The sequence below is a fragment of the Eschrichtius robustus genome, chromosome 12 (assembly GCF_028021215.1).
Source record: "Eschrichtius robustus isolate mEscRob2 chromosome 12, mEscRob2.pri, whole genome shotgun sequence".
In the NCBI taxonomy this organism is placed as follows: domain Eukaryota; kingdom Metazoa; phylum Chordata; class Mammalia; order Artiodactyla; family Eschrichtiidae; genus Eschrichtius; species Eschrichtius robustus.
This window is the reverse complement of record NC_090835.1, coordinates 40,501,470-40,529,394: the sequence shown is the minus strand read 5'-3', so window position 1 is coordinate 40,529,394 and position 27,925 is coordinate 40,501,470. Positions and strand designations below refer to the sequence as shown.

The window sequence follows — 27,925 nt, the reverse complement described above, 5'->3', positions numbered from 1 at the left end:
GTATTATTGTTGATATTGTATTGAAGTTTTCTCTCTGAGCTACCATATCCTATCGGCTGAAATTTCCGGCATCCCTGGGGGAGAGGAGGCCATCAGGGCAGACCTGCTATGGACCTGAAAGATTCGTCCCCAGGTCAGCCCTCCACCCCCACCTCCCCATGATTTGAGAATGAGAGGGAATAGCACTCAGGAACAGGAGTGTAGGCCCCATTAGACTCCTAGTAATGTTGGACATCATCATGATTTGCTAAAATGTTGTGTAGATGTTTTTAAACTAATGCCACATAGGATTACTGCACCAATCCAAGAGTACTACAGTATTAGAAACATCTGTAGGGACTTCCCTGGTGGTCCAGTGGTTAAGACTCCGTGCTTCCATTGCAGGGAGCATGGGTTCAATCCTTGGTCGGGTAACTAAGGTCCTGCATGCTGCATGGGGCAGCCAAAACAAAACAAAACAAACAAACGAACAAAAAAATCTGTAAGTGTGAGTTGGAGTGTTTTTTAAAACAAAATTGTTAAACCAGAGGTGTTACTTATTTGTGTGTGTGTGTGTGTGTGTGTGTGTGTTTAAGTCTCTAGGTATATTCCTCACTTAAATGTACTAATGAGCAAAATGCAGCAAAATTTTTGGCCAACAGTTGAACCTTAACTTAATATTTGTTATTTCATAGAGACTCCGCCATGAAAAGCTTTTTATTTTGAATCACTCTACAGTTACTCTTTGATACTGTCAGTCAAGTCCCATTCCTAGGGACCTGACTAGGTTTTATGAAAGCCCAGTACACCAGTTTGTCCATAAGGCAATCATCAGTCCCATTTCCTGACGCCACATGAAAAAAGGGGTCCATGTAGGATTTCATTTCTTCCTACACGTCCCAGGATAACTGCAAGTATTGTGATGAGGTGGAAATATATGTCTCTCACGATGAAATGCATCCCTTTCTGTTTCGCAGGGATCAGGGAGTTTAGGACAGAGAAAAGAAGAAAGCTCTCAATTAGAAACAAAGACATGTAATTACTTTGTAGTGGAGATGGCCCTTCCATCCTTAAGACTGGGAGCAGTTGGGGCTCATTAGTGAAGAGCTTCATTTTTCTTGTCTTCTGGACAGTGCTCTCTGTGTTATTGAAATCTTCTCTGTGGGTTCCTAGACCATGAATATTAACCATTGCCTCTCGGCCCTCCTTCTTCTTAGGATTCCAGCTTTCCCTCCTGGCCAGAAATGTTCAGCCTGGACTCATTCAGAAAAGGTAAGTATGTAATTGTGCTTGTGGCCTCAGGCCCTTCCTCCCTGTGACAGGCAGCTATGAAGGCTGTGAAAGTCCCTCACCAGTGTGTAGTCCTTGGACCCCACGCTTTGGGTGGCTTTCCAAAGTCCTTTCTCAGCCTTCCTCTTGCATGGTGTTTTTAACCCTTGCCACCCCTTGTCTAGGCCTTTGTGTACATTTGCCACCCCTCTCCCTGAATACCCTCTCCTGCATATTCGCTGCTTATTGAAATCCTACTGTTTTTCTAGGCCAGTGTTTTACACCATTTCCTCCGTGAGCCATTCTTGATTCTGTCAACCAAAGACAATTTCTCTTCTCTCTGATTTCCTCAGCACCACATCTGTACTTTCTCGTGCTTAGTCTATCTGAATTACTCATTGCATCACTAGATTAGAAGCTCCCCGCAGCAGGGCCTGTTGTGCTCTTTTATCATCCGTGGTACCTGGCATAGCATTTTGTACACGATAGACCTCAGTAAAAGCTGGTGGAAATGGATTGAGTCATTGTTTTATATTAGTGGTTAGAGAAATTGTAGCAAGTCTTGAAATCAGTACCTTCCAGCAGCTGAGGTGAGAGGATTGCATAAGCAGTAGCAGAACTGAGCCATGGCAGGGCGAGAGGGTAGCATTCAAGGGCTGCTTACAGGAAGAGATATAGGTGGTGAAGACTTGAAGGGGCCAGATCCCAAGGGCATTGTATATCTTAGATAGGAGCAGGACTTTTCTTCTTTAAGGAAATAAAGAGTAAAAGGCCTGTGTCACCTGTATTGAAGCTGACTGTGAGCCTCCTAAGCTGGGCATATTTTACAAATAAATGAGAACCACAACAGGCCATCCATAACTGCTGATGAAAAAGATCCTCCCTGTTGTGTCTCCTCTCCAACTTATGTTCGCAGAGGCCTGGAAAACCTTGGCCAGGTGGTGCCCTATGTAAGTAACCCACTGAATGGGGCCAGAAGGAGGCTGGATGTTCCAGGTCTCAGAGCAGCCTCTTCCTGTCTCCTTGTTTCTCTTCAGCCACTCGATCTGTTTACATAGTGCATGAAAAAATTAATCTGTCATCCTCGTTGTGTTGGTTAACTGTGTCTGAAAAGGGAAACATTGAACTTGAGATTAGTGTGGATAGCGCATTTTGAGCTGAAAATTAAGTACATTTAATTGCTTTGTGTTTATCTCCTCATCAGTGGGCTTTGTTGTCCACCCAGTTGTAAAAGGATGAAGACAGGTTCTCTCCTGGTGGGAGTGTCTAAATTAACAGTACTGATTTCGTAAAGGGATGGAGAGCCCAATAAAATCACGGTCCTCCTCCTCCCTGTGATAGGGAAATGGTACCAGATGAGAGAGTTTTTGGGACAAAATTCCTTTCTAGCATTTGTGATTTTGCTTTCTAGGCTGGAAATTGATTTGTTCAAGAGGTTTTCCTTCAGGGGTGACACTGCCAGCACTCAGCTTAGTGGGAGGCAGCAGGACCTCCCTGAGCCAAAGATGCAGACCCAGGTGCCTGGTTCACATCTCACTTCTGCCTCTCGCTGGCCAAGGAGGCTTGGGTGGTGACCGAGCCTCGCTGTGCCTCCTTCCTTACTATTTAAGTGGGCATAGGGTTGTTCCAAGGATCAGATGAGTTACTATGTGTAAAGAGCTTAGAACAGGGCCTGACACGTGGTAAATTCACAAATCCATGGTATTAAGTAGCTTCAGGACATAATAATCGGACAGAGTCTGATTTTGGACCTCGCTTTCCACACAGGTAAATGTTTTGTGTTTCTACCAAGAACCATTTTATGCTTGAAGGTCTCCGGGAAAACCATTAATCAGAAAGAGTTGCTGATTTGAATATTTTCCTTCAGGCAGAGCTGTCTTTTCATGGCTCTAAGGCTGAATGCCTTCTCCTGTCTTATGAATGCTGGTCTCATTTGTGGTTTGCATCATGACCTTGGCAATTGGTCATGGGTGGCCTTGTGACACTTTATTGTTGTATAGGACTTCTTTATCTCTTATGGAGTTTTTATGTATTTCTTTGTTCCTCATGGTGAAATTATGAGCTCCCTAGGGCGTTGTGAATCTTGAGAGAAAATTTAACATGGTATAAAGCTTGATTCAGACTGGCTAGGGTTCGAATCGGGTCCCCACTAACACTAACAAGGTGTTAACTTACCTGTTTCCCAGTCCCTATCTTCAGGGGTATAGTGAAGTTTAGAGATGATATAGGAAAAGCACTTGGCTGTAGTCTGTCCCCAGCCCTTAGCCATGGGTTGGCAGGCCTTTAATAAATGAGAGTAGGTTGATCTATTTGGGGTACAGCCCTGTAGCCCATGTTTTTCTGGAGAGTGACAGCCTGGCCTCAACATGCAGTGTGCTGTGTGGCTGCAAAATTGAGCACCTGCTGTGTACAAGCCACTAGGGTGGAGATAGTTGTGTTTCAGAGATGCTTTCTGGCACTCAGGGCTTTACGATCTTAATGGAATGGGCCATTTGATGGTTCTGAAGGTAATGGCCCTAGCAATTCCCTGCAGCATTGTGGACTGTGGCCCACTGGGTCTTGGGGCTACCATCTTTCCTATTATGTAGTTAAACAGAGCTGCCAACGCCTCCCAACTAGAACACTTGTGTGCCTGGTAAGTAACCTGTTATTGCCTTCTCCAGCATCTTAACACAGGTTTCTTGTCTCTCAGCTGTAATGCCATCAGAATCAGGCCACAAAGAGTGAGCTGAGTCTTTTACAGTCAGCACAAAACTTTGAAAAATACTGTATCAACCACAAGAATGTGCAGTTTTCCTCCAGCTCCAGTGGTCAGAAGCGGGCTCAGTGATGTTGTTGTGGAATTGTAGCAACCTTCCCCCAGTTACTGAAAATGCTTAATGAAATAAAATAATCATCAAATCATTTATTCTCTTTTTTTTCAAGCCAGCATCCTTGGATATGAATGAAGACCTTCCTCAAACAGGAAAGGAGAGGTTGAGCTGGTCATTTACAACCTTAGCTTCAAGGCAGAGCTAGAATTAGTTCCAAGATAACCTTGATCTTAGGCACTTTGTTCCAGAAGTAACAACATTTCTGCTGTAACAGTATATATGTTTTCTGCAAAATCACACACCTGTAATGTTTTAAGAGGGCTTATGGGAAAAATAGAGTTGAGGCTGTACACCTGCAACTTTATGACCAGAAGATGACAAAAACAGTCATTGGTACCTGGGAAGGAGCTTTGGACCACCAAAGCAGGCAGCTCAGTGTGATGCTACAAATGTACATTGAGCCTTCTAATGAGAATGGAGCTGGCAGTTGCTGAGACAGCGCAGGTGGAGGTGGAGCTCTGAGCCAGTGGGGCAGCCATTAACGAGTGTGTGCAGCTGGGAATGTGGGGGAAGGGGACCTGAGTACAAGTACATGCTTTCCCCTAACATTTTATTATGAAAAAATTTCAGAAATAGTGAAATGTTGAAGAAGTTGTATAGTGACCACCCATGTATCTACCACCTCGATTCCCTACAGGCACTTGATTTTAATTTTTTAAAAATATAGCTGAAGGGGCTTTTTCTTTTCCTGCTGAAAATTATCATTCCACTCCTGCTTTTTAGTTCCCTTGCCTTAGAAAAATCAGATTTGAACCAAGGGTTCTTATGTTTACTGATATCATTCCCCCATTTACCAATTGTACATGAGCTAATTTGCGTTATAGAAAGGGGCATCATTTTAGCACTACAGGCTGTTGCTCAAGTGTGTAGAGTGTGTATGACTGTCTCTCCCTGCTCCTCTCCTGCCCATTTATTATACCAAAACGTGTGGGGCAGAGAGAGCAGAGAGCTCTTGCACCTTTTCCCCCAGACCAGTGACTATCTGATGTTTTCACCATTTTGGTGCTTTTAAAGACCTTAAACCTTTCTTAGCCATACATTTCCACCTTCCCATGGAACACTCAGTGAGTGTCTTAATTTTAGTTCATGTATATCAAAATTTTGGAACTCCTTAAAAATGTACTTTATGTACCCACTGATGGGTAGTATTTAGTCTCCCAATGAATGGAAATATTTGGAATAGTAAATCATTAACTTTTAGAAAGAAGGAGAAGGCTGGTAAGGGTGGATCTGATATTGGCTCTTGGGGAGGACACCAGCAGTCAGTTAGTCCCTATCTCACCAGTTCTTAGAGGGGGAGAATAATTTGAGATCTGGTGGCTTATCTGGGGAACCCATAGCAGATACAGGGGTAGCTTACGTAAGTGGAGGACAGATAAGTGGAAGAACCCCAGTGATGTGCATGGTACCATGAGACTGTAGAGAAGCACATGGGATGGGCATTACACTCATGGAGGGTGGCTAAAAGAACAGGGAGAGTTTGAGGGCTTTTTTGATAGCCAAGAAGGGATCTGTACGAGGCTGTCACGTATCACGTCTGTATAAGACAATGCCTTCTTCCTGTATGGCATTGGTGGCACTGTTTCTCAGAACCTGTGACTGGCTCCAGATACGGTCCAGCAGCTCTGCTGCCCAGAGCTCCTCACGGGTGCTCTGGGGTGAGTCAGTCCAGGGGTCTGTAACTGTGAGGGGTGAGAACATGTCACCCTGATGCCCTTTCTCTTTCCCCAGATCGGGCCCAGCACAGGCAGCGTCAGTGCAAACTTCCCCCACCCCGTCTTCCACCCATGTGTGTCAACCCTGCCCCTGGAGGGACCATTTCTCGAGGTAAGGGAGGAGCCATGCCTCCAGCACCAGGTTGGTCCAGGGACTGTGGGGAGGCGGGTGGCAGCAGGACCCCGGGTGCCAGGGCCATAGGCCTCTGGAAAGTGAGTGAGGAGGAGTGGGGTTAGCAGAGCTCTCGGAGCCCTCAAGGAGACATCATTTGGAAAGGTCTGGGTTATTTCATGATGCTTGGCCACTTGGCTTAGACCCTACAGTCTCATCGGGCCTCCTGGTGTGACCAGGAATAAAGCCTAGGCTCATTCTGCGTGTCTGGCACCAGTGTGGAGAATCAGAGGGCTTGGACCTTCTAGGCAGTCTCTGGCTCAGGTGCCTCAGAAAGTTCAGGGCGCTTGTAGCAGGGCCAGAACAGAGAGCCTGACTCGGCCTAGTGCCCTCCATCTTGGAGGCTTTGGGGATGCCCGACAAATCACTTCCCTATCTCCCCCGGCACCTCAAAGCACTTTACTGACATTAGAATCTGTCTCTCAGTCCATTTGGCAAGGTAGGCTCTCCTTTTGATTGGGGAGAATGTCAGAGCTCCCCGACAGGTGACAGCTGACCTCAGATCCCACTGGTACCCAGGGATGGGGCCAGTAATAGGACCCAGGGAAGCATCTTTGCCCGTGAGTTTCTCTTCTCTTCCCTCAGACTTAGATCTTTTCCAGGTCTGCTAAGACCAGTGCTCCTGGTGGCCTCTTCCTTGTCCTGACAGCTGCTCTTCCCAACTCCATTGGCCACCTGTTCACACCCCTCCCTCAGTTTTTTAGTGGAAGAACACTATTATAGTTCATAGAGTCTTTGCCTTATTTGGAGACAGCATGTCCACTTTAGGCTCTGTCTGTAAAGTGCTTTGAAGGGCAAGAGCTCAGGAAGGGTGCGGGGAACACACAGCACCCCAGTTTCTGCAGCACACACTGCTGCCGTGTTCCCATGTGGTTTCTACATGCACTGCCCTCCTGCCGCAGTGGCCCTGACTATAGACAGCAGTATAGAAATAAGTACTTCTGGCCCCTGTGACCATTTGACTTAGGTATTAAAGAAATGCCACCCCCTACCGTTGCCAAAACAAGAGTTGATTGCCCTTTTTTCTTTCTTTCTTAAAATGCCCTGTAACTCGAAAAGGCTGAACGTTAACATTTCCAACATGGCAGGTGAGTGGCTCTGAGAGTGTCAGATGTGCTTTGGCTAAGCTTAAAGATGGTTAGTTGGGATTAACCAGGCAGCATGGCTAGGCAGTGCCTCCTTGAGCACATGCAGAGGAGAAGGCCGCTGCTCTTGGGAGGGGCAGCTGCTCCCTGTGGGGCAGCCCAACAGGCCTGCACTGTCTTCCCCAGAGGAAGACAGACACCCCCCTCCCCCTGCCCCCCAGCCTGATTGTCTCCTCACAGTTCCACCTCCAGAAGGTATCTGGGTGTATGCATCTTGGCCGTCTCTTTCTTTTTTAAGCTATAAAGCGTTCTTGCCTCTGTTCCTTTATCACAGAAGCAACAATCTCTTAGTCCACATGACTCTTGGCCCTTTCTGCCATGCTTTCTGATTCCCTGCAGGCTTTGCTGGTACCTCTGTCCGGAAGAAGGAAGTGCAGGGCAGAAACAATCTCTCTGGTGTTCAAATAGGAAAACAATGCTCAGAAAATGGTGGCCACTTAAATAGGTTACAGTGCCCATCAGAGTCAGATTTGGAATTGGAAAAAAATATCATCTCCTTTCCCAATCTACCCTTCCCTCTACGGCCAACCTCTTACCAAGGCCACATTCCAAAGTAAAGGGTGAATAAATTAAGAAACTTGCCCCCAACTGTCCCCTGCGAATCTTCCCCACCCGTGCAGATCTGAGATGTAGAGCAGCTAGAAAGCAACATGGGATAACACGCCTTCTGGCAGGATTCTGGGGACCACAGGACTGGTCCTGTCCATTCCCTGATATAGACGTGTCACCTCTTGGTGTGGTGGTTTACCTCAAGGGACCTTGGGGCTATACATACATGGATGGGAGAGCCGTGAGAATGTGTCGGGTGGTCAGGGTGGCCACCCAGCCCCTGTAGGTCCCCTTACCTTTCTTTTTCTTTTTTCTTTCTTTTTTTTTGTTCCCCTTACTTTTCTTGTTGCCAACCAGGTGGACCATTTCTTGCCATTTTGACCATCCATAAAATATCTAACTGTGATTAAGTTGACAGAACTTTGGCTGAGACGTCTGGTTTTTTCAGCTGTCAGTGGTCCCTCTCACTTTCCCTCCAGAAGTTCTCTGGTCTGCCCGAAGTCTGGACTGTCTTGGGCTTCCTCCTGTTGCTTTTTCCTGGGGCCTCCAAAGTTTAGAATCCTACAACATCCTCCTGTGTATTCAGCAGATCCTTTAACCTTAATTCCATGCTTCTAGATGTCATTGTTTAGCACTTTGAGTACCAGACATTGTGCTTGATCCAGAAGTGATGGCAAGATCTCTGAGCCAGTAAACCCTTCCTTTTTTCAGAACTTCCCTCCTTTTTCACAGGCAGAGGAGTCAACTTTCTCTCCCCAAAGAATGGAGAGTGGAAGAGAAAGCTTAATGTTGGTGGAAAGGAACCAGGAACATGCTTGAGCCTCTTTAACTTTCTTCAAGGTCCTCTAAAGCAGGAGCCAGCAAACTTTCTTTAAGGATCAGAGAGTACACATTCCAGGCTTTGCAGGCCATATGGTTTCCCTTGCAGCTACTTAACTCTGCCATTATAGCATGAAAGCAGTAATAGATAATACAGAAACAAGTGAGCATGGCTATGTTCCAATAAAACTTTATTTTTAAAAACAGGCAGTGGGTGGGTTTGGTCTTCAGGCTACACTTTGGCCACCCCTGCTCTAGACCAATGGGGAGATCACAGAACCAGAAGGGTTCCAAGAGCTGGTCTAAGAGTTGCCCTCATTTTACAAAAGGCAACGAGGTTTGCGGAGGTGAAATATATGCTCAAGGTGACACCAGCTGTTAGAACCCAGATGAAGTAAATGAATAGGAAAAGGGGACAAAGAGCTCCCAGAGAACCAACTAGTTGGTTGGCATCACCTGACCTTTTTTTTTTTTTTTACATAAAATCTCAAATATCTGTTTGAAATATGTTTTCTAAAATAGAGAAAATTGTATAGTAAATCCCTATGTACCTATCACCTGGCTTGAACAATGAACAGCTCATGGACAATCTTAACTTTGTGTATATTTTTCCACTTTGGCCCCTTTGGAAGCAAATCCATGAAATCATAGCATTTCAACCTTAGCCTAAGTGGCTGTCAGAGCAGAGTGCTATTCTGAGGGCTTCCTGAAACACCAAGATAGACCCAGGCCCTGCTTTCCAGGTGAGGTTTAGGCTGTTGCCTCCTTCAGCTTTTAGACTCCATAATTTTCAAAATTTGGCCTCAGCTACTGCTGCCACTCCCAGGCTTGCTAAGCTTCTGGATTCTTTTGAGGGAATTTGGGCTGCTAACAATCCTTGAAAAGTACTCCTGAAGCTGGGTGGATGCCTTAGGTTTTGGCAAATTAAAGTGCCACTTGGCCAAATTCAGAGCCCTTGTAGATCATGTTCTGCCCCAAGGGTCTTGCCATCCCTATATGGACGATCTGGGTAGGGGTGTTTGACATGGATGGTGATGTCCCTTTGTGACGTCAGACCATTGCTGCCAGGGCCACCTTCCCTTTTTTGCCCTTTCCTGGTTAAAAACCCACTAAGGAGGGAATGGAGGAGCAGGAGTTGAAGCTGCCCCATTTTGCCCTGGGTCTGCTTCTAAGGGACCTGTCCCCTGTTGTCTCAGATCTCAGAGGGCAGAGGCGTCTCTATCAGAGCACTCTGCAAAGCCCCCTTCCAAACATTCCCATTTTATATTAACCACAGCCATACCAAATGAGTAGAGCAAGTTTGTCCTAATTTTCCCCAGTGATAAAATGGCCCAGGGTTCACAGCTGGCACGTGGTAGACTTGGGGCTAAGCCCAAGTGTTAGGACTCAAATCCCATGTTCTTGCCATAGGCCAGCAGTTCTGAGTGTGATCCCAGACCAGCAACCTCAGTATTATCTGGAAACTTGTTAAAAATGCAGATCTTGGGCCCTATTCCAGACCTAGTGACTAAGAAACTCGGGGGGGGGGGGTGGCTCCCAGTAATGTTTTAACAAGCTCTTCAGGGGATCGTCGGAATCACATCTAGAATTATAAGACAAACAACAAACAGCCCCCCACCGCCAGCTGCACCCAAACTGCACTGCCAACCTCTGACCAAGGCCTCCTTCCAAGGGATTGAGACCTTGAGGCCCTTGCTGTCACCGCTGCTGCCCCAACATGCAGATCCAGTCTGATTCCCACCTGACCCAAAACCCTGCTCCTCAGTGCCAGAAGAGGAAGAGGAACGAGCCTGGCCAGAACCCAGGTGTAATAGTTTGGAAGCAGAATCCCATCTGGCTTTCAAACAAGCACAGAACAGCAGCTTCAGACTTTCACTGCTGGAACAGCTCAGTTCTTGGGCACAGTGTCCAAGTTGGGTACTTTACATCTTTGACTCCAGCTCTGGAGAGTAAACCTGGTTTGCTTATGTTCAAGAGGTCTTCCCTGTCCTGGCTCCAGATTCTTCACCAGGTTTACTTTGTAAGCCATTAAATGAGGTGGCTGTGCCCCACCTTAGCAATGATCTTAGGCTCTGCTGGCCGGGAGTGCAGGCCACTTTGCAAGGGCATGTGGGAGGTATTTACCCGCAATGGGTAGGACCTAGAGGGAACTTCAAGTTCATTTCCTTGGATGGACATTAAGCTAAGGCCTGTACTATTTCCCAGGAAGCCCCCCTCTCTCTTCCTGCCTCAGCTTCAGATGACGAGTCTGTGGGTTGGATTTACTGGGGGAGTGATTTCGGCAGGGTTCCAGCCCTGGTCTGGTCGGCCCACCGGTTGACTGGAGCGTGCCGCGCTGGAGGCCCTGGGCTGCGTGGGGCGGGAGCCATCTCGGCTCGGTCCCGGGTCCGCCCGTCCGGCAGGGGGCGCCCGGCGTCCGGGCCGCCCGCTCCTGCCCTTCTACCCTGTCCCTGCCGGGATCCGGAGTCGCGGGGGCGGGCGGGAGCGAGATGGCGGCCGCCAGGAGACTCATGGCGCTGGCCGCCGGCGTCTCTCCGCGCCTGCGGCCGCTGGCTCCCTACATCCGCGGGCGACAGGGACGCCCGCGCGGCCTCTCGACAGGCTGCATCCACCCTGACAGCACGAAGGCGGCCGCCGAGTCTGAGGCGGGGGCGGCCCCCGACGGGCCTGGGGAAGGCGACGGGAGCATGGTGAACGGTGAGGGCAGGGGCAGCCAGGCTGCGACGCCCTTGACTTCGGGGGATGACAGAGCTAGAGGCGCGGGCTGGGGTCGGGTCTTCTCTTGTATGGCTGAGACCGCCATTCAGTGGCGGGCCGGAGCCCTGCTGTTGTAAAGCTCAGTGTGGCTCAGGCCCAAATGGTCTCCAAGCGCGGAGGTTCTGGGACTGGAGCGCTTGCACCTGGCAACAATAGGTGATAGGGGCGTACCCAAGGGAGTTGGGGAAAACAGGTAAACGTCCCGTTCCTGCCACGTCGGTGGTCAAGGGTTAGAGCATCAAGGTTAAGCACATCCTCGCTGTTGTGAGAAAGGCAAAGAGCTCAAAATACACCTGAGACTTCAGAATCTCGAATAGAGACAGAATGATTGCTCTAGTGGACCCCAGCGCGGTACCTCCTGAATGGTGCAGGAAATGAAACTGGTAAGAGCATCCCTGCCCATCAAGGATGGACAGAGAGAGCCAGCCTCTGTCCTGTAGAGCTGGAGGGGGTACCAGTGCACGTCTGCTGTTAACATGTGTGTCTAGTGGGCTACTTAAAGTTGGGTCCTTCTGTGGGATGGAACGCCTTTGAGTCTCCTTACATACTGTTTCTCGACTACTCGATTCTCAGTTGCTTTACAAGTTAACATTTAGAGGGAGACAGGGCCAGGCAGAATCCTCCCTCTTGGCGAGTTGACACAGGAGTCTGCTCCAAGGAAATAGCCTCAACCCAGGCAGCAGAGTTACAGCAGAACTCCTGGAGGAGCTTTTTCAAAATACAGACTTCCCTAACATCATTGCCATTCTCAAGTGCCCTGTGGGGATCAGGGTGGGCAGTGCTGTGATGAAGTTCCCCAGGTGACTTATGATTGATGCATGCAGGTGCACAGGTGCATATATGTACCCCCTACAAAATTACTTTTTGGAGCTGAATTATAATGCCAGAGACTGGGTGGAGAATGAAAAGGCTTCCCATCCTTTCTGCTGGTCTCTGACTGCATTTCTTGAAGGTCCACTCTGGTGCTTTGGGGCTCTTCCTTTAGTTTTCAGCCACTCTCAGCAGGCTTCTTCATGGTCTAAGTCCTGTGTTTGGCACAAGCTGCTTCTAGGTGGACATCTCACCCATTTGTGCTCTGGGATTGATCCAAAGTGCAAGTAAAAAATAGTAAGTTACCTCTCACGGTGTTTGATGCATCCTGCCTCCACTTGGTTCACTGCAGTGAACTCCCGGGAGGAATAGCTCATGCCCGTGTCTAAGCTAAGGAGGTCTCTAATCAGTGTCCCTACACATAATCTGGCTCTGGGGAGGCCTTTTGCATGGTGTTGAGGTAGAGTTGAGAACTGGGGCCTGGTATTCAGACTCCGCGGCCAATCCTCCCTGTTGTGTGTCTGTTATTTTAGGAGGGGCCTTGCATTGTCTTGATCTCCACTGTGTGTGTGTGGTTGATTTTGTTTTTTGTTTAGTGCGTTCTTTCAGACATCAGATTGGGGGGGTTGTTGTCATGTAGGCTTCTGTAGCTGATGTGTTAAGTCGGGAGCTTGGGTGGGGAAGAGGATCCTGGCTGGTTCCCCTCTGTGGTGTGGGGGGCGTTGGCCCTTCTATTTCAGGAGATGATCGTGCATTGGCTCTAGCCCCACTGTCCCCAGTAAACCCTGAAGTCATCCTCCCTCCTTCTTAAGATGCTCCTGGGTGGTTTGGGATCATGAGCCAACATCCTCAGTATCCAGTCCAGGGTTGTCCTGATACACACCCCATGGAGTTTTTAGAAGAAAAAGCACAGCTATAATGCTTTTGTTCTTATTCTCTTAGCTTCTAGGGACCTATTAAAAGAGTTTCCACAGCCCAAAAATCTTCTCAACAGTGTGATTGGAAGAGCCCTTGGCATCTCACATGCAAAAGACAAATTGGTCTACGTGCACACAAATGGACCAAAGAAAAAGGTAACTCTGCTGGTGGCAAGGAGACATGTTGGTCTGATTCTCAGGAAGGAGACTGGCTGCTCTTTTTCTCTCAGATTTCTTGTCAGGGAGGCCATAGAGTGGGTTTTCTGAATTGAGAATGGTTAGCAGAGAATCTCAGAGCAAAGCTAAGTCTGGAGAAGAGCCTGGTTTAGGGAAGGGGAACACGGGCAAGTGAAGTGAGACATTCTCATCTTGTGTAAGACAGGCCTCTCTACTGGGCCCTGGATTTGGTCCCTTCCAACTAACTGGAACTGTAGAGGGTTAGAATTGATGATAATTCCTGCTCCCAGAGTCTTGTAGGTCCTGGGACCCACAGGGAGCATGCAGGCAAACCATTCTGAATGAAAATTTTTAAGGATAAAGATGGGTCCCACCTTGCCCTCTGGCTAGAACATGGCACTTTGAAGAAGCAAAACAGCTTGAGGTGGGACAGTGGCTTGAGGGTGGGGGAGTCTGAGCCTTCCAAGGAGTTAATGATGGGGTTGGGGTTCTGTCTTGCACTCAGCCCTGCTGCCATGAGGTCTACAGCTTTGCTGTTGATTCTCCATGTGGTTTGTTATATCTTTGTAGTCTAGAGAGGCAAGAGTCCTGATTCTCTCTTCTCTTCCTCAGAAAGTCACCCTCCACATAAAGTGGCCCAAGAGCGTGGAGGTAGAAGGCTATGGCAGCAAGAAGATCGACGCTGAGAGGCAGGCTGCAGCTGCGGCCTGCCAGCTGTTCAAGGTGACCCTCCTGTAGTGAAAACGATGCAGACCTCCCTCCTGAGAACTCCTTGAAGTGACGGTCTTTCTGGTGTCAGCTGCACCTAGGTTTAGGTTGGCAGGGTGTTCAACCACTCACCTGTCCTAGGCCCTTCCCACCTTGTGGTTCCTTTTTTGTTTCAGCCAGTGACGGAATAGATTAATATTATTTTCTTGCCACTGTAGTTATCTACTTTTTGTGGTTTCAAAAACCACAGAGAAGAACTCCTTTATGGAGAACACTCCCTCTGTACAGCACCATGGTGAGACTTCTATTTTGGTTTCTGTTTTTCTTTCTCTGTTATTTCATGTATCTAGGTTTTTCCTTGTAGCCACATAGTCCTCTCTTACTTACAGTGGAAGAATAATAGTCACTTCTCTCACTTCCCAGTGGTGGGACGTGGGTTGCTTTCAGTTTTTGGTTGCGCAGCATTTCCTAGACCTTCATTGTTGCTCCCAGCCTTTCTTTCCATCCCTAATTGGCTCCCTTCATGGCTGTGCCAACCTTGAATCTTCCTCACATTCCTAGGTCTTTGCTCTTGACAAGGACAAAGCTGTATTCCTTCAGCTTCTCTCCTGCTCATGGTCTGCAGACCTTCATTGTCACTGCTTCTCCTGGGTCTGAGAAGGCAAGGTCCCTCTTCCTATCCTGGGCTCCTACACGACCCTTCTCTTTTCTCTGTCCTCTCTGTCTCTCTTCTCCATCTTGTCTCCCACACTTTTATTTAATTTTCAGATCTTTCCTCATCTGATTCTTTTCTGTAAGCATCAAAAATTCTTCAGTGTTGGGGAATTCCCTGGCAGTCCAGTGGTTAGGATGCCACACTTTCACTGCCGAGGGCACGGGTTCGATCCCTGGTTGGGGAACTAGGGTGCCGCAAGTGGCGCAGCACAGCCAAAAAAAATTCTTCAGTGTTCTAATCCCTTCCCCAGGCCCTGCTTCCCTGCACACAGCTCTCCGTGCTTGTGGTTTGCATTCTTTCCACTCCAGCATCATAGCCCATGCCGTGGTTGCTGGTTCCCTTCACATCCTCATAGCGCCTGGTGATTGTTGGCTGACTGGGGCAGCTTTGCCAGGCTCACTAGCCTCTCCTCAGTCCTTGCTCTGCTTGAATGGTCTGTGGCTTTGGCACTGCTGGGCATCTTTTCCTCAGCCCCTGGGTTATACCTGCTTTCCTTGTCTCTGGGTCACTCCAGGCTCCTCTTCCTCTCCCACTCTCTATAAACATCTCCTTTTTCTGTACTCCTTCTGCCTGGGGAAATCTTCTCTCTCAGAAATTCAACCATCCTTTCTGTGTTTAATGTCTTGGAAATCGCCGTCTCCCTTAGAGCACCTCTACCTCAGGGGTTCTCAATTTGGGGGGGATTTTGCCCCCCAGGGGACATTTGGTAACGTCTAGAGACATTTTTGGCGGCCACAAGGAGAAGAGTGCTACCTGCTATGACGCCAGGGATGCTGCTAAACGCCCCACAGTGCACAGGCCAGCCCCTCACACAAAGAATTACCTGGTCCAAAATGTCTCTAGTGCCAAGGGTGAGGATGCTTTTCTGCCTGGATGTAGAAGGCACTTTAAACCGAGACCATGTGAGCAAGTTGTCATCACATTCCTCCCCAGCCCGTTCTCTGTTCTCTATCTATGCTCATAGCCTTTTTTGTTTGTATGTTTAATTGTGGTAAAATACACAAAATATAAAATTTACCATCTTAGCCACTTTTAAGTGTACAGTTCAATAGTATTAAGTGCAGCCACGTTGTTGAGCACCCAGTCTCTAGAACTTCTTCATCTTGGAAAACTGAATCTCTATACCCAGTAAGCAACTCCCCATCCTCCCTTCCCCCCCAGCCCCTGGCAGCCACCATTCTGCTTTCTGTTTCTGCGAATTTGACTACTCGTCACATAAGTGAAATCACACAGTGTTTGTCCTTTTGTGACTGGTTTATGTCACTTAGCATAATGTCCTCAAGGTTAATTCATGTTGTAGCAGGTGTCAGAGTTTCTCTCTTTGTAAAGGCCGATAATATTCAATTGTATGTATGTATCACATTTTGTTTATCCATTCATCCATTGATGGACTCTTGGGTCCACTTTTTGGCCATTGTGAAATAAGGCTGCAGTGAACAAATATCTCTTCAAGACCCTGCTTTTAATCCCCAGAATTGGAATTGCTAGATCATATGGTAATTCTATTCTTAATTTTTTGAGGAACTGCCACACTGTTTCCATAGTGTACTATTATACATTCCCACCAACAGTGCACAAGTGTTCTAATTTCTCCACAGCCTCACTAACGCTTGTTGTTTTCTTTCATTTTATTTATTTATTTTATAGTAGTCATCCTAATGGGTATGAGGTCGTATCTCACTGTGGTTTTTTTTAGATTTTTTTTTAAATTTTTTTAATTTTTTAAATTAAAAAAATTTTTTCTATTTTTGGCTGTGTTGGGTCTTCGTTTCTGTGCAAGGGCTTTCTCTAGTTGCGGCAAGCGGGGGCCACTCTTCATCGCGGTGCGCGGGCCTCTCACTATCGTGGCCTCTCTTGTTGCGGAGCACAGGCTCCAGACGCGCAGGCTCAGTAGTTGTGGCTCACGGGCCTAGTTGCTCTGCGGCATGTGGGATCTTCCCAGACCAGGGCTCGAACCCGTGTCCCCTGCATTGAGAATCTTCTCAACCACTGCGCCACCAGGGAAGCCCTCACTGTGGTTTTGATTTGCAGTTCCCTAATGATTAGAGATGTTGAGCATCTTTTCTTGTGCTTATTGGCCATTTATGTATCATCTTTGTAGAAATGTCTGTTTAAGTCCTTTGCCCAATTTTTAGTCAGATCGTTTTGTTGTTGAGTTATGGGAGTTCTGTATATATTCTGGAGTGTATAGCCCATTCATTCCCAATATTTGTACTCAAATTTGTTCAGCTTTTTTCCTCCCAAACTAGATGTGTTTGTTAAGCATTGCCCTCAGGCTTGGTGTGAGGTGCTGGCAGCACAGAGGTGACTGAGGGTGCTCTTGGGGCAGCCACAGCCCAGAGAGGAAGCACCCACATGAGGGGAGAGGTGCACCTCAGCCTCCTGAATAAAGCAGGCTATTCTTGAAGAGTGAGTAGAAGTTTTCCAGAGACAGGGATGGAGAGGGCGCTCCAGATAGAGGGCGCAGAGGCATGGGACCTGGGTGCACACGAGCAACTAGAGGATTGTGAACGTGGGTCTGAGTGCTTGGCGATGGTGCGAACAGGTGGGCAGGAGCCAGAACACCAAGCCCTTAGGTATCTCAGGTAGGAGTCTTGATTGATCCTGTGGATGCTAGGTCTGCTGACCGGTGGTAATTGGTGGAATGACACAGCTGAGTTTGCCTTTAGGAATAGTCCCTAATAGCAGTGGGGTCAGGCAAGACCAGAGTTGGGGGCACAGGATAGGTGAGAATGCCAGTAGCAGCAGTGCAGGAGTTTTCTTCTGGGGTTATTAAAGAGCTGGAAAAGACAGTGACTCATCAGATGGAGGAGGGAGGAAGAGTGGGTTGGTGGGGAAGCATGAGCCAGCACGGGGAGCCCTGGAAGGGAAGCGGGTTGGGTGGGTGTTCATCATCAGGAACATCTCATGGCCTTGTTGGGGGGGGGTGTGAGTGGGAGGCAGGGAGGTAAAGCATGCTGGCCTCCTGGGGAAGGCCAAGGGGGAGTGTGCTCTATGTGTTTTCTGTATAATCAGATCGTCCTTGTAAGCAGGCGCTGATGTGACGCAGAAGCACGGAGGCTGAGCCTTGGGCCAGGCACCCGTACTGCCCTGCCCTGAGTGGCTGTGCTTTCATGCATGTGGATGTGTGTGGCGTGCCCTTTTCACATTCTCTGTCACAGAATCCTACTGTTCTCATGCATCTGTTCTTCCACACAGATTTGACAATCAATTTGTCAAGTGCCCAGAAAGTCTATCCAGACTTTGATTGGAGTTAGGTTACACGGGTTAATTTAGGAGGCTTTTGTCTCTTTATGCAAAAAAGTTTCATCATCAGGAACTCCCATATTTTGTGTTCTTTTACCAAGTTTTATACTTTAAAAAAATATGTAAATCTATTCCTTTAAGTTCATTTTAGGTAGGCTATGGTTATTGTTGCTGTTGTGAATAGAATTTTCCTGATTACATTTTATTGTTTTTTTAGATTTTTTTGATGTGGACCGTTTTTAAAGTCTTTATTGAATTTGTTACAATATTGCTTCTGTTTTATGTTTTGGTTTTTTGGCTGCGAGGCATGTGGGATCTTAGCTCCCTGACCTGGGATCAAACCCGCACGCCCTGCATTGGAAGGTGAAGTCTTAACCACTGGACTGCCAGGGAAGTCCCTTCCTGATTACTTTTTTTTTTTTTTTAACATCTTTATTAGAGTATAATTGCTTTACAATGTTGTGTTAGTTTGTGCTGTATAACAAAGTGAATCAGCTATATGTATACATATATCCCCGTATCTCCTCCCTCTTGCGTCTCCCTCCCACCCTCCCTATCCCACCACTCTAGGTGGACACAAAGCACCGAGCTGATCTCCCTGTGCTATGTGGCTGCTTCCCACTAGCTACCTGATTACATTTAAAATTACAGTTGGTTCTTTCAGAAATCTGAGGAGAGAGTTGTTGTTGTTGTTGTTTTTTAAAGATTTAATTTTATTTATTTTTGGCTGCGTTGAGTCTTCGTTGCTGCGCATGGGCTTTCTGTAGTTGCAGCGAGCGGGGGCTACTCTTTGTTGCAGTGCATGGGCTTCTCCTTACGGTGGCTTCTCGTTGCGGAGCACGGGCTCTAGGTGTGCGGGCTTCAGTAGTTGTAGCACATGGGCTCAGTAGTTGTGGCTCTTGGGCTCTAGAGCGCCGGCTCAGTAGTTGTGGTTCATGGGCTTATTTGCTCCGCGGCATATAGGATCTTCCCAGACCAGGGATCGAACCCATGTCCCCTGCATTGGCAGGCGGATTCTTAACCACTGAGCCACCAGGGAAGTCCCCGAGGAGAGAGTTTTAAGAAGTGAGTGGTCACTCCTCGGCTTGTCACGAGTCAGGTGGGGCTGAAGCCGCACTGTGGAGCAGTGCCTGGATTCTGGCACCTGCCGTCCACTGTCACATGGCTGTAATGTCTGAAACCCTCTTGATGTGCCTGGCTCACCCGTGTTGTCTTTACCACTCCCAACTTGAATTTCTTGACCTTGTGCTCTATTCACGTGCTACTCCTGTTCTTCTAGCTTCTTGCTTATTTTTTTGTTCTTTAGACTCTGTTTTTCTGCATTTTTCTTCTGCCTCTTAGATTTTGAGCTTCTTGAGGGCAGAGACCAGGTCTCATCTCTCCTGATGGTGCCCAGGGTGGCAAGCATGTTGCTTTGTACATGCTAGAGACTCGGCAAATGTCTTACTTGATTTTCTCTAGAAAAGAGTGAAACTGTAATATATTTTAAAATAATATTTTTGTATAACTGGCTTTAAAAACGTTTGGTGTTATTTCTAGAGTATGTTCCCAGCATAGGATTCTTGTGTCAGAGGTATATCTGTTTTATGGTGTAGACGACATATTTCCTAATTGCTACACTCACTGAAGCTTTCTAGATCACTTTGTGAATGCATCTGCTTCCCGTTGCCCTGTGGGGTTTTTGTGGGGTTTTTCTTTGTTTTGTTTTGTTTCTTTGGTCTTTTGTCTTAATAGCTGTAAGAATTTACCTTGTCATTTTCATCTGTTGAAGCTAGACATGTTAAGTGCTCTCTCTGTGCCCAGTTCTGGACTAGGGCCTGAGGTGAGTAGACAGGTGAAAAAGCATGGCTCCCACACATGAGGGACTTACGGTGTAACTGGGCAGGTTCCGAGCAGCCTGAGGTGTGAGGGTGGTATGGGCCCTCACAACGCCCCTTTTTTCCCCAGGGCTGGGGTCTGCTGGGTCCCCGGAATGAGCTGTTTGATGCAGCCAAATACCGCGTGCTAGCCGATCGCTTTGGCTCTCCGGCTGACAGCTGGTGGCGCCCAGAACCCACCATGCCACCTACTTCCTGGCGGCAGCTGAATCCTGAGAGCATCCGGCCAGGGGGACCTGGGGGCCTATCCCGCTCCTTGGGCCGGGAGGAAGAGGAGGATGAGGAGGAAGAGCTAGAAGAGGGGACCATTGATGTCACTGAATTTCTGTCTATGACCCAGCAGGACTCCCATACCCCACTCAGGGATTCGAGGTACAGCCAGGGGCAGGGAATGCAGGGGAAGCTGGCTGCACCTTGACATGGGGTGGGGGGTGTTCCCAGGGAGTCTTCTCTGAGATGGGAGGGTCCCTGCCCCACATCTCAGTCCGTGTCTCTGTTATTCATTGGTACATCTACCTGTTCTTGGGGAAAGCCATTTGTGGCCATGTACTGTATGGCTGGGCTTTTGCGAAACAGCAGCACGGGCCCTCCCTCCAGCTCACACTGGGGTCCTTCAGAGGCCCAATAACTACTCTGCCTGCCCCCTGCCTCTACCCTCCTATCTGTTTGGGGGAACTGAGGGAGCGCCAGGTGTGCTTTGTGTCTGTGAGAGGATCACAGGCCAAGTGGAAATGCCCCAGCCTCCTGGCTGCCTACTGCAACTATGCAATATCCTAGCCCCTGGGTCTCAGAGCAGGTGAAATTGGCCCAGGAAGAGAGAGTGCTTTTTCACCTAAACTTTCGGTCCTCCCAGGGGGGGTTCCTTTGAAATGACAGATGACGACAGTGCTATTAGGGCTCTGACCCAGTTTCCACTTCCCAAGAACCTTCTGGCCAAGGTGATTCAGATAGCGACATCGTCCTCCACAGCCAAGGTGAGCTGGGTCTCCTATAAGTGTGTGTGACTGGGGAGCTGGCTTGGTCAAGTCTGGTTTTCCTCCAGACCAGGTGGGAGGGAGACTACAGGTATACGGGAGGGCCGAAGATGCCCATTCTCCAAGCCCAGCCTGGGCCAGCTGGGGGAACTCCAGGTCCTTGGAGGGTTGAAGCAGCAGGGACAGATTGGAAGTCAGAACACTGGAGCACAGGGAGGGGGCTGGGGACTGTAGGAGTGGAAGACCTATATCTGTTCAAGGGTTGCGGGCAGGAAAGGAGGGTTTGGGGAGGGGGTGGCTGACTTGCTGAGGTTTTCATCTTTGTTGTCAAGCTGAGGGGCTTTGGTTAAGCAGAGCTTCTCTCCAGGTGCAAGGCCTTTTTGATCCCCCAGGATGTGCTTGGTTTTTAGCTTATGTTGACAGCTTCAACCCGCAGCTACCATCACACCTGTTTGCTTTGAAAGTGCTGAGAGGACAGTGGGCTAGGAGGCAGGTAGTGGCGTTGCCCAGATGCCGTTTCCTGCTGTGAAATCGTGGTACCACAGGAGAAGCAAGGCCAGGATCCGGGAGCTGCAGCCCCACAGGGCTGGCTTCTGCCTGTCCAGTGGCACTTCGTTTGTGGCTGATGCTTGGTACCTGCTCAGATGGGGGTTAAATCCATCTCTGCGTTCCTCGGCATTCTGAGAACTCCTGGATGTTTTCATTCCCTGCTTTTTTGTAACCATCTCTCTTGCCCTTTGTGTAGAACCTCATGCAGTTCCATACTGTGGGCACCAAGACCAAGCTGTCCACCCTCACCCTACTCTGGCCCTGTCCCATGACCTTTGTCGCCAAAGGGCGTCGCAAAGCAGAGGCAGAGAATAAGGCGGCAGCCCTGGCTTGTAAGAAACTGAAGGTGAGTGCATGATCCCTGGTGTGATGCATGAGATGTCTTGGAGCTCCCTGCTACCCTTGGCAAATGGTCCACTTTTCCAGGAAGTGAAATCTACCACTGCCAGGCTTTTGGCCTGGGCACATAAGTATCTGGTATCCCAGCCTTGCTTGTCAGGCTGTGGGGTGCTGTTTCCAGGGCTTCTGCACAGTCCCTGTGGAGGTGCTTTGCCCGTGAGCTCAGCCGTTTCAGCACTGTCGGCTGGAACCTGGGTGAAGCCAGGAGGAGACCTGCTCATCATTCTGAATGGTATGGAGCTGGAGAAATGCTGTCTCTGTTGAGGGACAGACTTGGTATCTAGAAAGATCTTGATAACTTGGGCTTTGTGGCCAAAGCAAACCATGCGACGTTCATCTAGGATGAAGATTGAAGGGATCAACATCCAGGTGAAGGCAGTGGGGCTTACAGCTAGCAATCATTTTATTTATTTTTATATTTATTTTTGGCTGTGTTGGGTCTTCGTTTCTGTGCGAGGGCTTTCTCTAGTTGCGGCACGCGGGGGCCACTCTTCATCGCGGTGTGCGGGCCTCTTCACTACCGCGGCCTCTCTTGTTGCGGAGCATGGGCTCCAGATGCGCAGGCTCAGTAGTTGTGGCTCACGGGCCTAGTTGCTCCGTGGCATGTGGGATCTTCCCAGACCAGGGCTCGAACCCGTGTCCCCTGCATTAGCAGGCAGATTCTCAATCACTGCGCCACCAGGGAAGGCCTGCTAGCAATCATTTTGAAGCGGCTTTGGAGGTCAGCTGATACCCCAGTTGTGGGAGTTAACCTGAACCCGTGGGGGGTCTGGTTTGCAGAATAAGAGAGGAAGGAGGCCCTGTTTCACTCTGAATGGTCGGATATACCTTTGGTGTACATTTGGCTCTGGGAACTGAATTTTAGATAGAGCTGATAGGGGTAACAAGATCCTGGAGAACTGAAGAGGGATGGGCTCAGGTAAATGGTGAGAGGGAATGGATGTGTCATTACCTGTGGCCCAAGAGGACAGAACTAGGGCTAACTGGGAGAACTTTGAGGAAGTCTGAATTTTAATTTGATAGACAAAAACAGTGATGAACTTGTTCCCAAGAACTCTTGTTTTAGGAGGGTATTTCCACTGTCCTGGGAGCATTTAATTCAAATTTGTGAAAACTAACGTTGGAATAAGATTGCACCTGTCACCATTGTTCAATCTGCTAATGTCCACATTTGTCCCCAGAAAATCACTTTTCGTTGACTTATTTTATTAAGCAACCGTTAGATTGAAACTGAAAAATAAATGCATTGACAAAAAACAAAAACAAACAAACAAAAAAGTGATGAGAAGACGACCCTCAGCATGGTAGAGGCCTGTCTCAGGAAGGAACAAGCTTCCAGGTGGCAGCAGTGTTCTGAGAGCAGCTGCCTGCCCCCGGTCAGAGAGGCTGTAGGTAAATTCTCACAGTCCTGGGAAAGGACAGAGGCCTCCCCTGCAGCAAGGTGGCCCTGTTGGCACCTCTTCTGTTCTGGCACGAGGAGGCCGGGGGAAGGGGATTGGTCCCTGTGCAGGTAGACTTCTTAAAGGAGGGAGTGTTTGCTCTGGGTTTTGGAGGGTGTGCGGAATCCGGACATGACAGACTATAGGGGGAAATGACTGGTTTTCCACACTTGCCCAATGTGTTGGAATGCTTTGTCTTATTTCTGGTGGGGTGGCTTTGGGCATATAGGGAAATAAAACAGAGAGTTTCCCTTCCAGTGGCTTATTTTATCAAGTTGCATAAGTAGGTATTTACGGGAACTTCCATGTATGTTTGTACGGTGGACTGGGTGTCATGCAGAGACAGGTGGAGGTGTGGCAGCTGGACGTGAAATGCGGCGGGGGTGGGCAGGCAGCGAAGGCAGAGGAGCCTGCGACTGGGTTCCGGGGTGGCTCAGGGCCTGGCCCCCCTGTCTCAGGTGAGGATTCATGGAGGTGAGCCTGGGCTGCTGTGGGGACTCTGGCTGCTCGGGGAGAGGATTCTCTGTGGCGCCCGTCTGCATGGGTGGGGGCTGTAACACTCAGACACGCCAGGTCTGGTTTTTCTTGAATCATTTTTAACTTTGTTTTTTTTTTTTTTTTTTTTTGGTGGAGACTTAACATTTTCCTGGTTCCTAATTTCTCCCTCCTGCACCATATCGGCCCAAACCCAAAAATGTCTTAGAAAAGAGGTTGCTCTGCACGACTTCTCTCAAGCTCCTGAGCAGGTCTGGGCCAGTTCTGGGGAGACAGGCATAGACCAGCCGCCCGTGTCCCCTCTGCAGAGCCTGGGCCTGGTGGACCGGAACAATGAGCCGCTCACCCACGCCATGTATAACCTGGCCTCCTTGCGCGAGCTGGGTGAGACCCAGCGCCGGCCATGTACCATCCAGGTGCCTGAACCCATCCTCCGCAAGATAGAGACTTTCCTGAACCACGTAAGAGAAGCCCCACATTTCTCCTTACCTGCCCGCCTTCATCTACCCATACCAAAAGCTTTCACCTGCAGCAGGTGGTAGTGACTCCCCGCTTTCCCCACTGGGGATGGAGCCTGGGTGCACCCTTGCCCTGAGCAGTCCCGTCTTGCCCACGAGGGTCCCAGGGCAGTTGAGGACTGAGTTCTGCCCAGTGGGTGGGCCATAGCCTCTGGCCAAGGTGAATTGTGTGGAGGGTCTGGCTGGCTGTGGGTAAATGAGAAGAAGGTATTTCTCTTCACCATTTTGTTTGCCTCTCCCGTCCCCCAGTACCCCATGGACAGTTCATGGATCTCCCCAGAACTCCGGCTGCAGAGTGATGACATCTTGCCCTTGGGCAAGGACTCGGGGCCGCTGGGTGACCCTATCACAGGCAAGCCCTATGTGCCCCTGTCAGAAACAGAGGAGCTGCGTCTGAGCCAGAGCCTGCTGGAGCTGTGGCGGCGGCGAGGGCCGGTCTGGCAGGAGGCCCCCCAGCTCCCTGTGGACCCTCATCGGGACACCATCCTCAGTGCCATCGAGCAGCACCCGGTGGTGGTCATCGCCGGGGACACGGGCTGTGGGAAGACCACGCGCATCCCCCAGCTGCTGCTGGAGCGCTACGTGACCGAGGGCCGAGGTGCTCGCTGCAACGTGATCATCACTCAGCCGCGCCGCATCTCGGCTGTGTCCGTGGCACAGCGGGTCAGCCACGAACTGGGCCCCTCCTTGCGCCGGAACGTGGGCTTCCAGGTGCGGTTGGAAAGCAAGCCTCCAACCCGAGGCGGGGCTCTGCTCTTCTGTACAGTGGGCATCCTGCTACGGAAGCTGCAGAGCAACCCCAGCCTGGAGGGCGTGAGCCACGTCATCGTGGACGAGGTGCACGAGCGGGACGTGAACACGGACTTCCTGCTGATTCTGCTCAAGGGCCTGCAGCGGCTCAACCCGGCCCTGCGGCTGGTGCTCATGAGTGCCACAGGCGATAACGAGCGCTTCTCCCGCTACTTTGGTGGCTGCCCTGTCATCAAGGTGCCTGGCTTCATGTACCCTGTCAAGGAGCACTACCTGGAGGATATCCTGGCCAAGCTGGGCAAGCACCAGTACCCACACCGGCATCGGCACCACGAGGTGAGGGGATACGCCCGCCCCATCCTGCCCACGGCTCCTGGCCTTTTCTCCATGGATTCCCCTCCTCCTTCCCAAGCCTTGGTTTCCTTGCTAGAAATGGGAATGATCAGGCCTGCTTGACAAGGGTGTGGTGAGGGTTGGAGGTGATGTGTCACGTGCCTTGACCTCACCAAGTCGCGGTGGCTGGCCGTGTCCTGTGCACGATCCCTGGCCCCGGGGCTGTGACTGGCCTCTCTTCCCCCACCCCAGTCTGAGGATGAATGCGCTCTCGATTTGGACCTCGTGACTGATCTGGTTCTGCACATTGATGCCCGCGGGGAACCAGGTGGGTGCTTTCTTCTCTGCCCCGTGCCCCCCCTGCTCTCCATCTGCCGGGAGCCACTAGCTCATGCCTACAGGGCCCTTTACAGGTGGGATCCTCTGCTTCCTGCCTGGGTGGCAGGAGATCAAAGGAGTGCAGCAACGCCTCCAGGAGGCCCTGGGCATGCATGAGAGCAAGTACCTCATCCTGCCAGGTGAGAGCGTGTGCGCAAGGACGGTGGCCCCCGACACCAGGCTTGCCCTCTGTCTTGGGGAGTGACTCACCTGGGGCTCAGGGCCTTGGGTTTCTTAACAGGCTGCACTAGTTTTTTGCTGGCTTTGTGACCTCTACTGGGCATATTACTGATCTGGACTTCAGTTTCATCAAAATAGGGTCAAAATCCTTGCCTGCCCTCATATGGGGAGGTTTTGGCTGGAGCAGTGCCCGTGACCATTGTGTTCTTGCTGCCCGCCAGTGCACTCCAACATCCCCATGATGGACCAGAAGGCCATATTCCAGCAGCCTCCCGTTGGGGTGCGCAAGATTGTCTTGGCCACCAACATCGCTGAGACCTCCATCACAATCAATGACATTGTGCACGTGGTGGACAGCGGTCTGCACAAGGAGGAACGCTACGACCTGAAGACCAAGGTGGCACCCATCTCCTGGCCCCGCCCCAGCCCAGATCTACCCTGGGCCTGTGTGTCTGGAGAAGGCCACACCTCTGGGATCTCAGTGTCCCTGCTGTGGGGGGCAGTTGAGGAGCTGAGTGAGGTGAAGGCCAGGCACAGGGGAGCATGGAGGAAGGCGTGTGGTCTGTGTGGCTGCTCACCTGCCCCCTCCCCCAGGTGTCCTGCCTGGAGACCGTGTGGGTGTCACGAGCCAACGTGATCCAGCGCCGGGGCCGGGCGGGCCGCTGCCAGTCAGGCTTTGCCTACCACCTCTTCCCGCGGAGCCGGCTGGAGAAGATGGCCCCTTTCCAGGTGCCGGAGATCCTGCGCACGCCCCTCGAGAACCTGGTGCTGCAAGCCAAGATCCACATGCCAGAGAAGACGGTGCGGCAGAGGTGGGCGGGGTGGGCCCTGGGAAGGTGCAGGTGGGGTGCGGGCTAACGGGCTCCGCCTTGTTCGTGCTGTAGGCAGTGGAGTTCCTCTCCAAGGCCGTGGACAGTCCAAACATCAAGGCGGTGGACGAGGCTGTGATCTTGCTCCAGGAGATCGGTGAGTGGTGCAGGGCTGGGCCGGGCTGCGGAATGGCCGTCAGGGGCGGGACTGACAGCTGAACTTGCAGGGGTGCTGGACCAGCGGGAGTACCTGACCACTCTGGGGCAGCGCCTGGCCCACATCTCCACTGACCCACGGCTGGCCAAGGCCATAGTGTTGGCTGCCATCTTCCGTTGCCTGCACCCGCTGCTAGTGGTCGTTTCCTGCCTCACCCGGGACCCCTTCAGCAGCAGCCTGCAGAACCGGGCGGAGGTGGACAAGGTCAGACCCAGTGCCTTTGCGTGGCCCTCCGCTCCCTTCGGTCCCGAGGTGGCTTCCTCTGGTCCCTGCCCTGTGACCCTGGCACCCTCCTCCCCTCCCAGGTGAAGGCACTGTTGAGCCACGACAGTGGCAGTGACCACCTGGCGTTCGTGCGGGCTGTGTCCGGCTGGGAGGAGGTGCTGCGCTGGCAGGACCGCAGCTCTCGTGAGAACTACCTGGAGGAAAACCTGCTCTACGCGCCCAGCCTGCGCTTCATCCACGGTCAGCGGGTCCCGAGCTGCCCTGAGCCCCTCCACCCTTCCCACTCGCACTGGGCCGGTGCACAGTGAGCTGTGAACCAGGGGCCCTAGGTTCACCCTGACTTTGCCTCCCCAGGACTCATCAAGCAGTTCTCAGAGAACATTTATGAGGCTTTCCTGGTGGGGAAGCCCTCAGACTGCACCCTGGCCTCTGCCCAGTGCAACGAGTACAGTGAGGAGGAGGAGCTGGTGAAGGGTGTGCTGATGGCGGGTCTCTACCCCAACCTCATCCAGGTGCTGCCTCGGGGAGGGGGCCCCAGGCCGTGACCTCTCTTTCCATCCCAGCTCCTTGCTCAACCCACCCACCTTTTCCTTCATCCTTGCAGGTGAGGCAGGGCAAGGTGACCCGGCAGGGCAAATTCAAGCCCAACAGTGTCACGTATAGGACCAAATCCGGCAACATCTTGCTGCACAAGTCGACCATTAACAGGTGGGGGACTGTCAGGCTGGGGCAGGGCAGCTGGGGTGCTTGAGCAGGGGGGCCTCACCCAGCTCTTTGTTCCCTAGGGAGGCCACACGGCTACGGAGCCGATGGCTGACGTATTTCATGGCTGTCAAGTCCAATGGCAGCGTCTTTGTCCGGGACTCCTCCCAGGTGCACCCACTAGCTGTGCTGCTACTGACCGACGGGGACGTCCACATCCGTGGTGGGT

At 50.5% G+C, this 27,925-nt stretch overlaps 1 protein-coding gene across 6 annotated transcripts in view; it reads left to right on the top strand.

Annotated features, from left to right (window-relative positions):
* Positions 1-27,925, top strand: part of DHX30 (DExH-box helicase 30) — a 31,058-nt gene that overhangs the window by 2,707 nt on the left and 426 nt on the right. For 3 of the 6 annotated variants that reach the window (XM_068559021.1, XM_068559022.1, XM_068559023.1), the window contains exons 3-23: positions 27-133; positions 1,197-1,251; positions 5,853-5,948; positions 7,068-7,096; positions 13,031-13,161; positions 13,795-13,905; positions 19,799-20,100; positions 20,582-20,702; positions 21,448-21,597; positions 23,893-24,045; positions 24,352-25,188; positions 25,438-25,513; positions 25,599-25,703; positions 25,965-26,140; positions 26,338-26,544; positions 26,628-26,709; positions 26,780-26,973; positions 27,075-27,234; positions 27,349-27,506; positions 27,599-27,702; positions 27,780-27,919. In XM_068559021.1, the coding sequence (XP_068415122.1) occupies positions 109-133; positions 1,197-1,251; positions 5,853-5,948; positions 7,068-7,096; positions 13,031-13,161; positions 13,795-13,905; positions 19,799-20,100; positions 20,582-20,702; positions 21,448-21,597; positions 23,893-24,045; positions 24,352-25,188; positions 25,438-25,513; positions 25,599-25,703; positions 25,965-26,140; positions 26,338-26,544; positions 26,628-26,709; positions 26,780-26,973; positions 27,075-27,234; positions 27,349-27,506; positions 27,599-27,702; positions 27,780-27,919 (3,412 nt within the window). In that variant the 5' untranslated portion in view covers positions 27-108. Of the gene's footprint in view, positions 1-26; positions 134-1,196; positions 1,252-5,852; positions 5,949-7,067; positions 7,097-10,998; positions 11,219-13,030; positions 13,162-13,794; positions 13,906-19,798; positions 20,101-20,581; positions 20,703-21,447; positions 21,598-23,892; positions 24,046-24,351; positions 25,189-25,437; positions 25,514-25,598; positions 25,704-25,964; positions 26,141-26,337; positions 26,545-26,627; positions 26,710-26,779; positions 26,974-27,074; positions 27,235-27,348; positions 27,507-27,598; positions 27,703-27,779; positions 27,920-27,925 lie in introns of those variants that run through there. The other 3 variants (XM_068559025.1, XM_068559024.1, XM_068559020.1) reach the window with 3 other exon arrangements.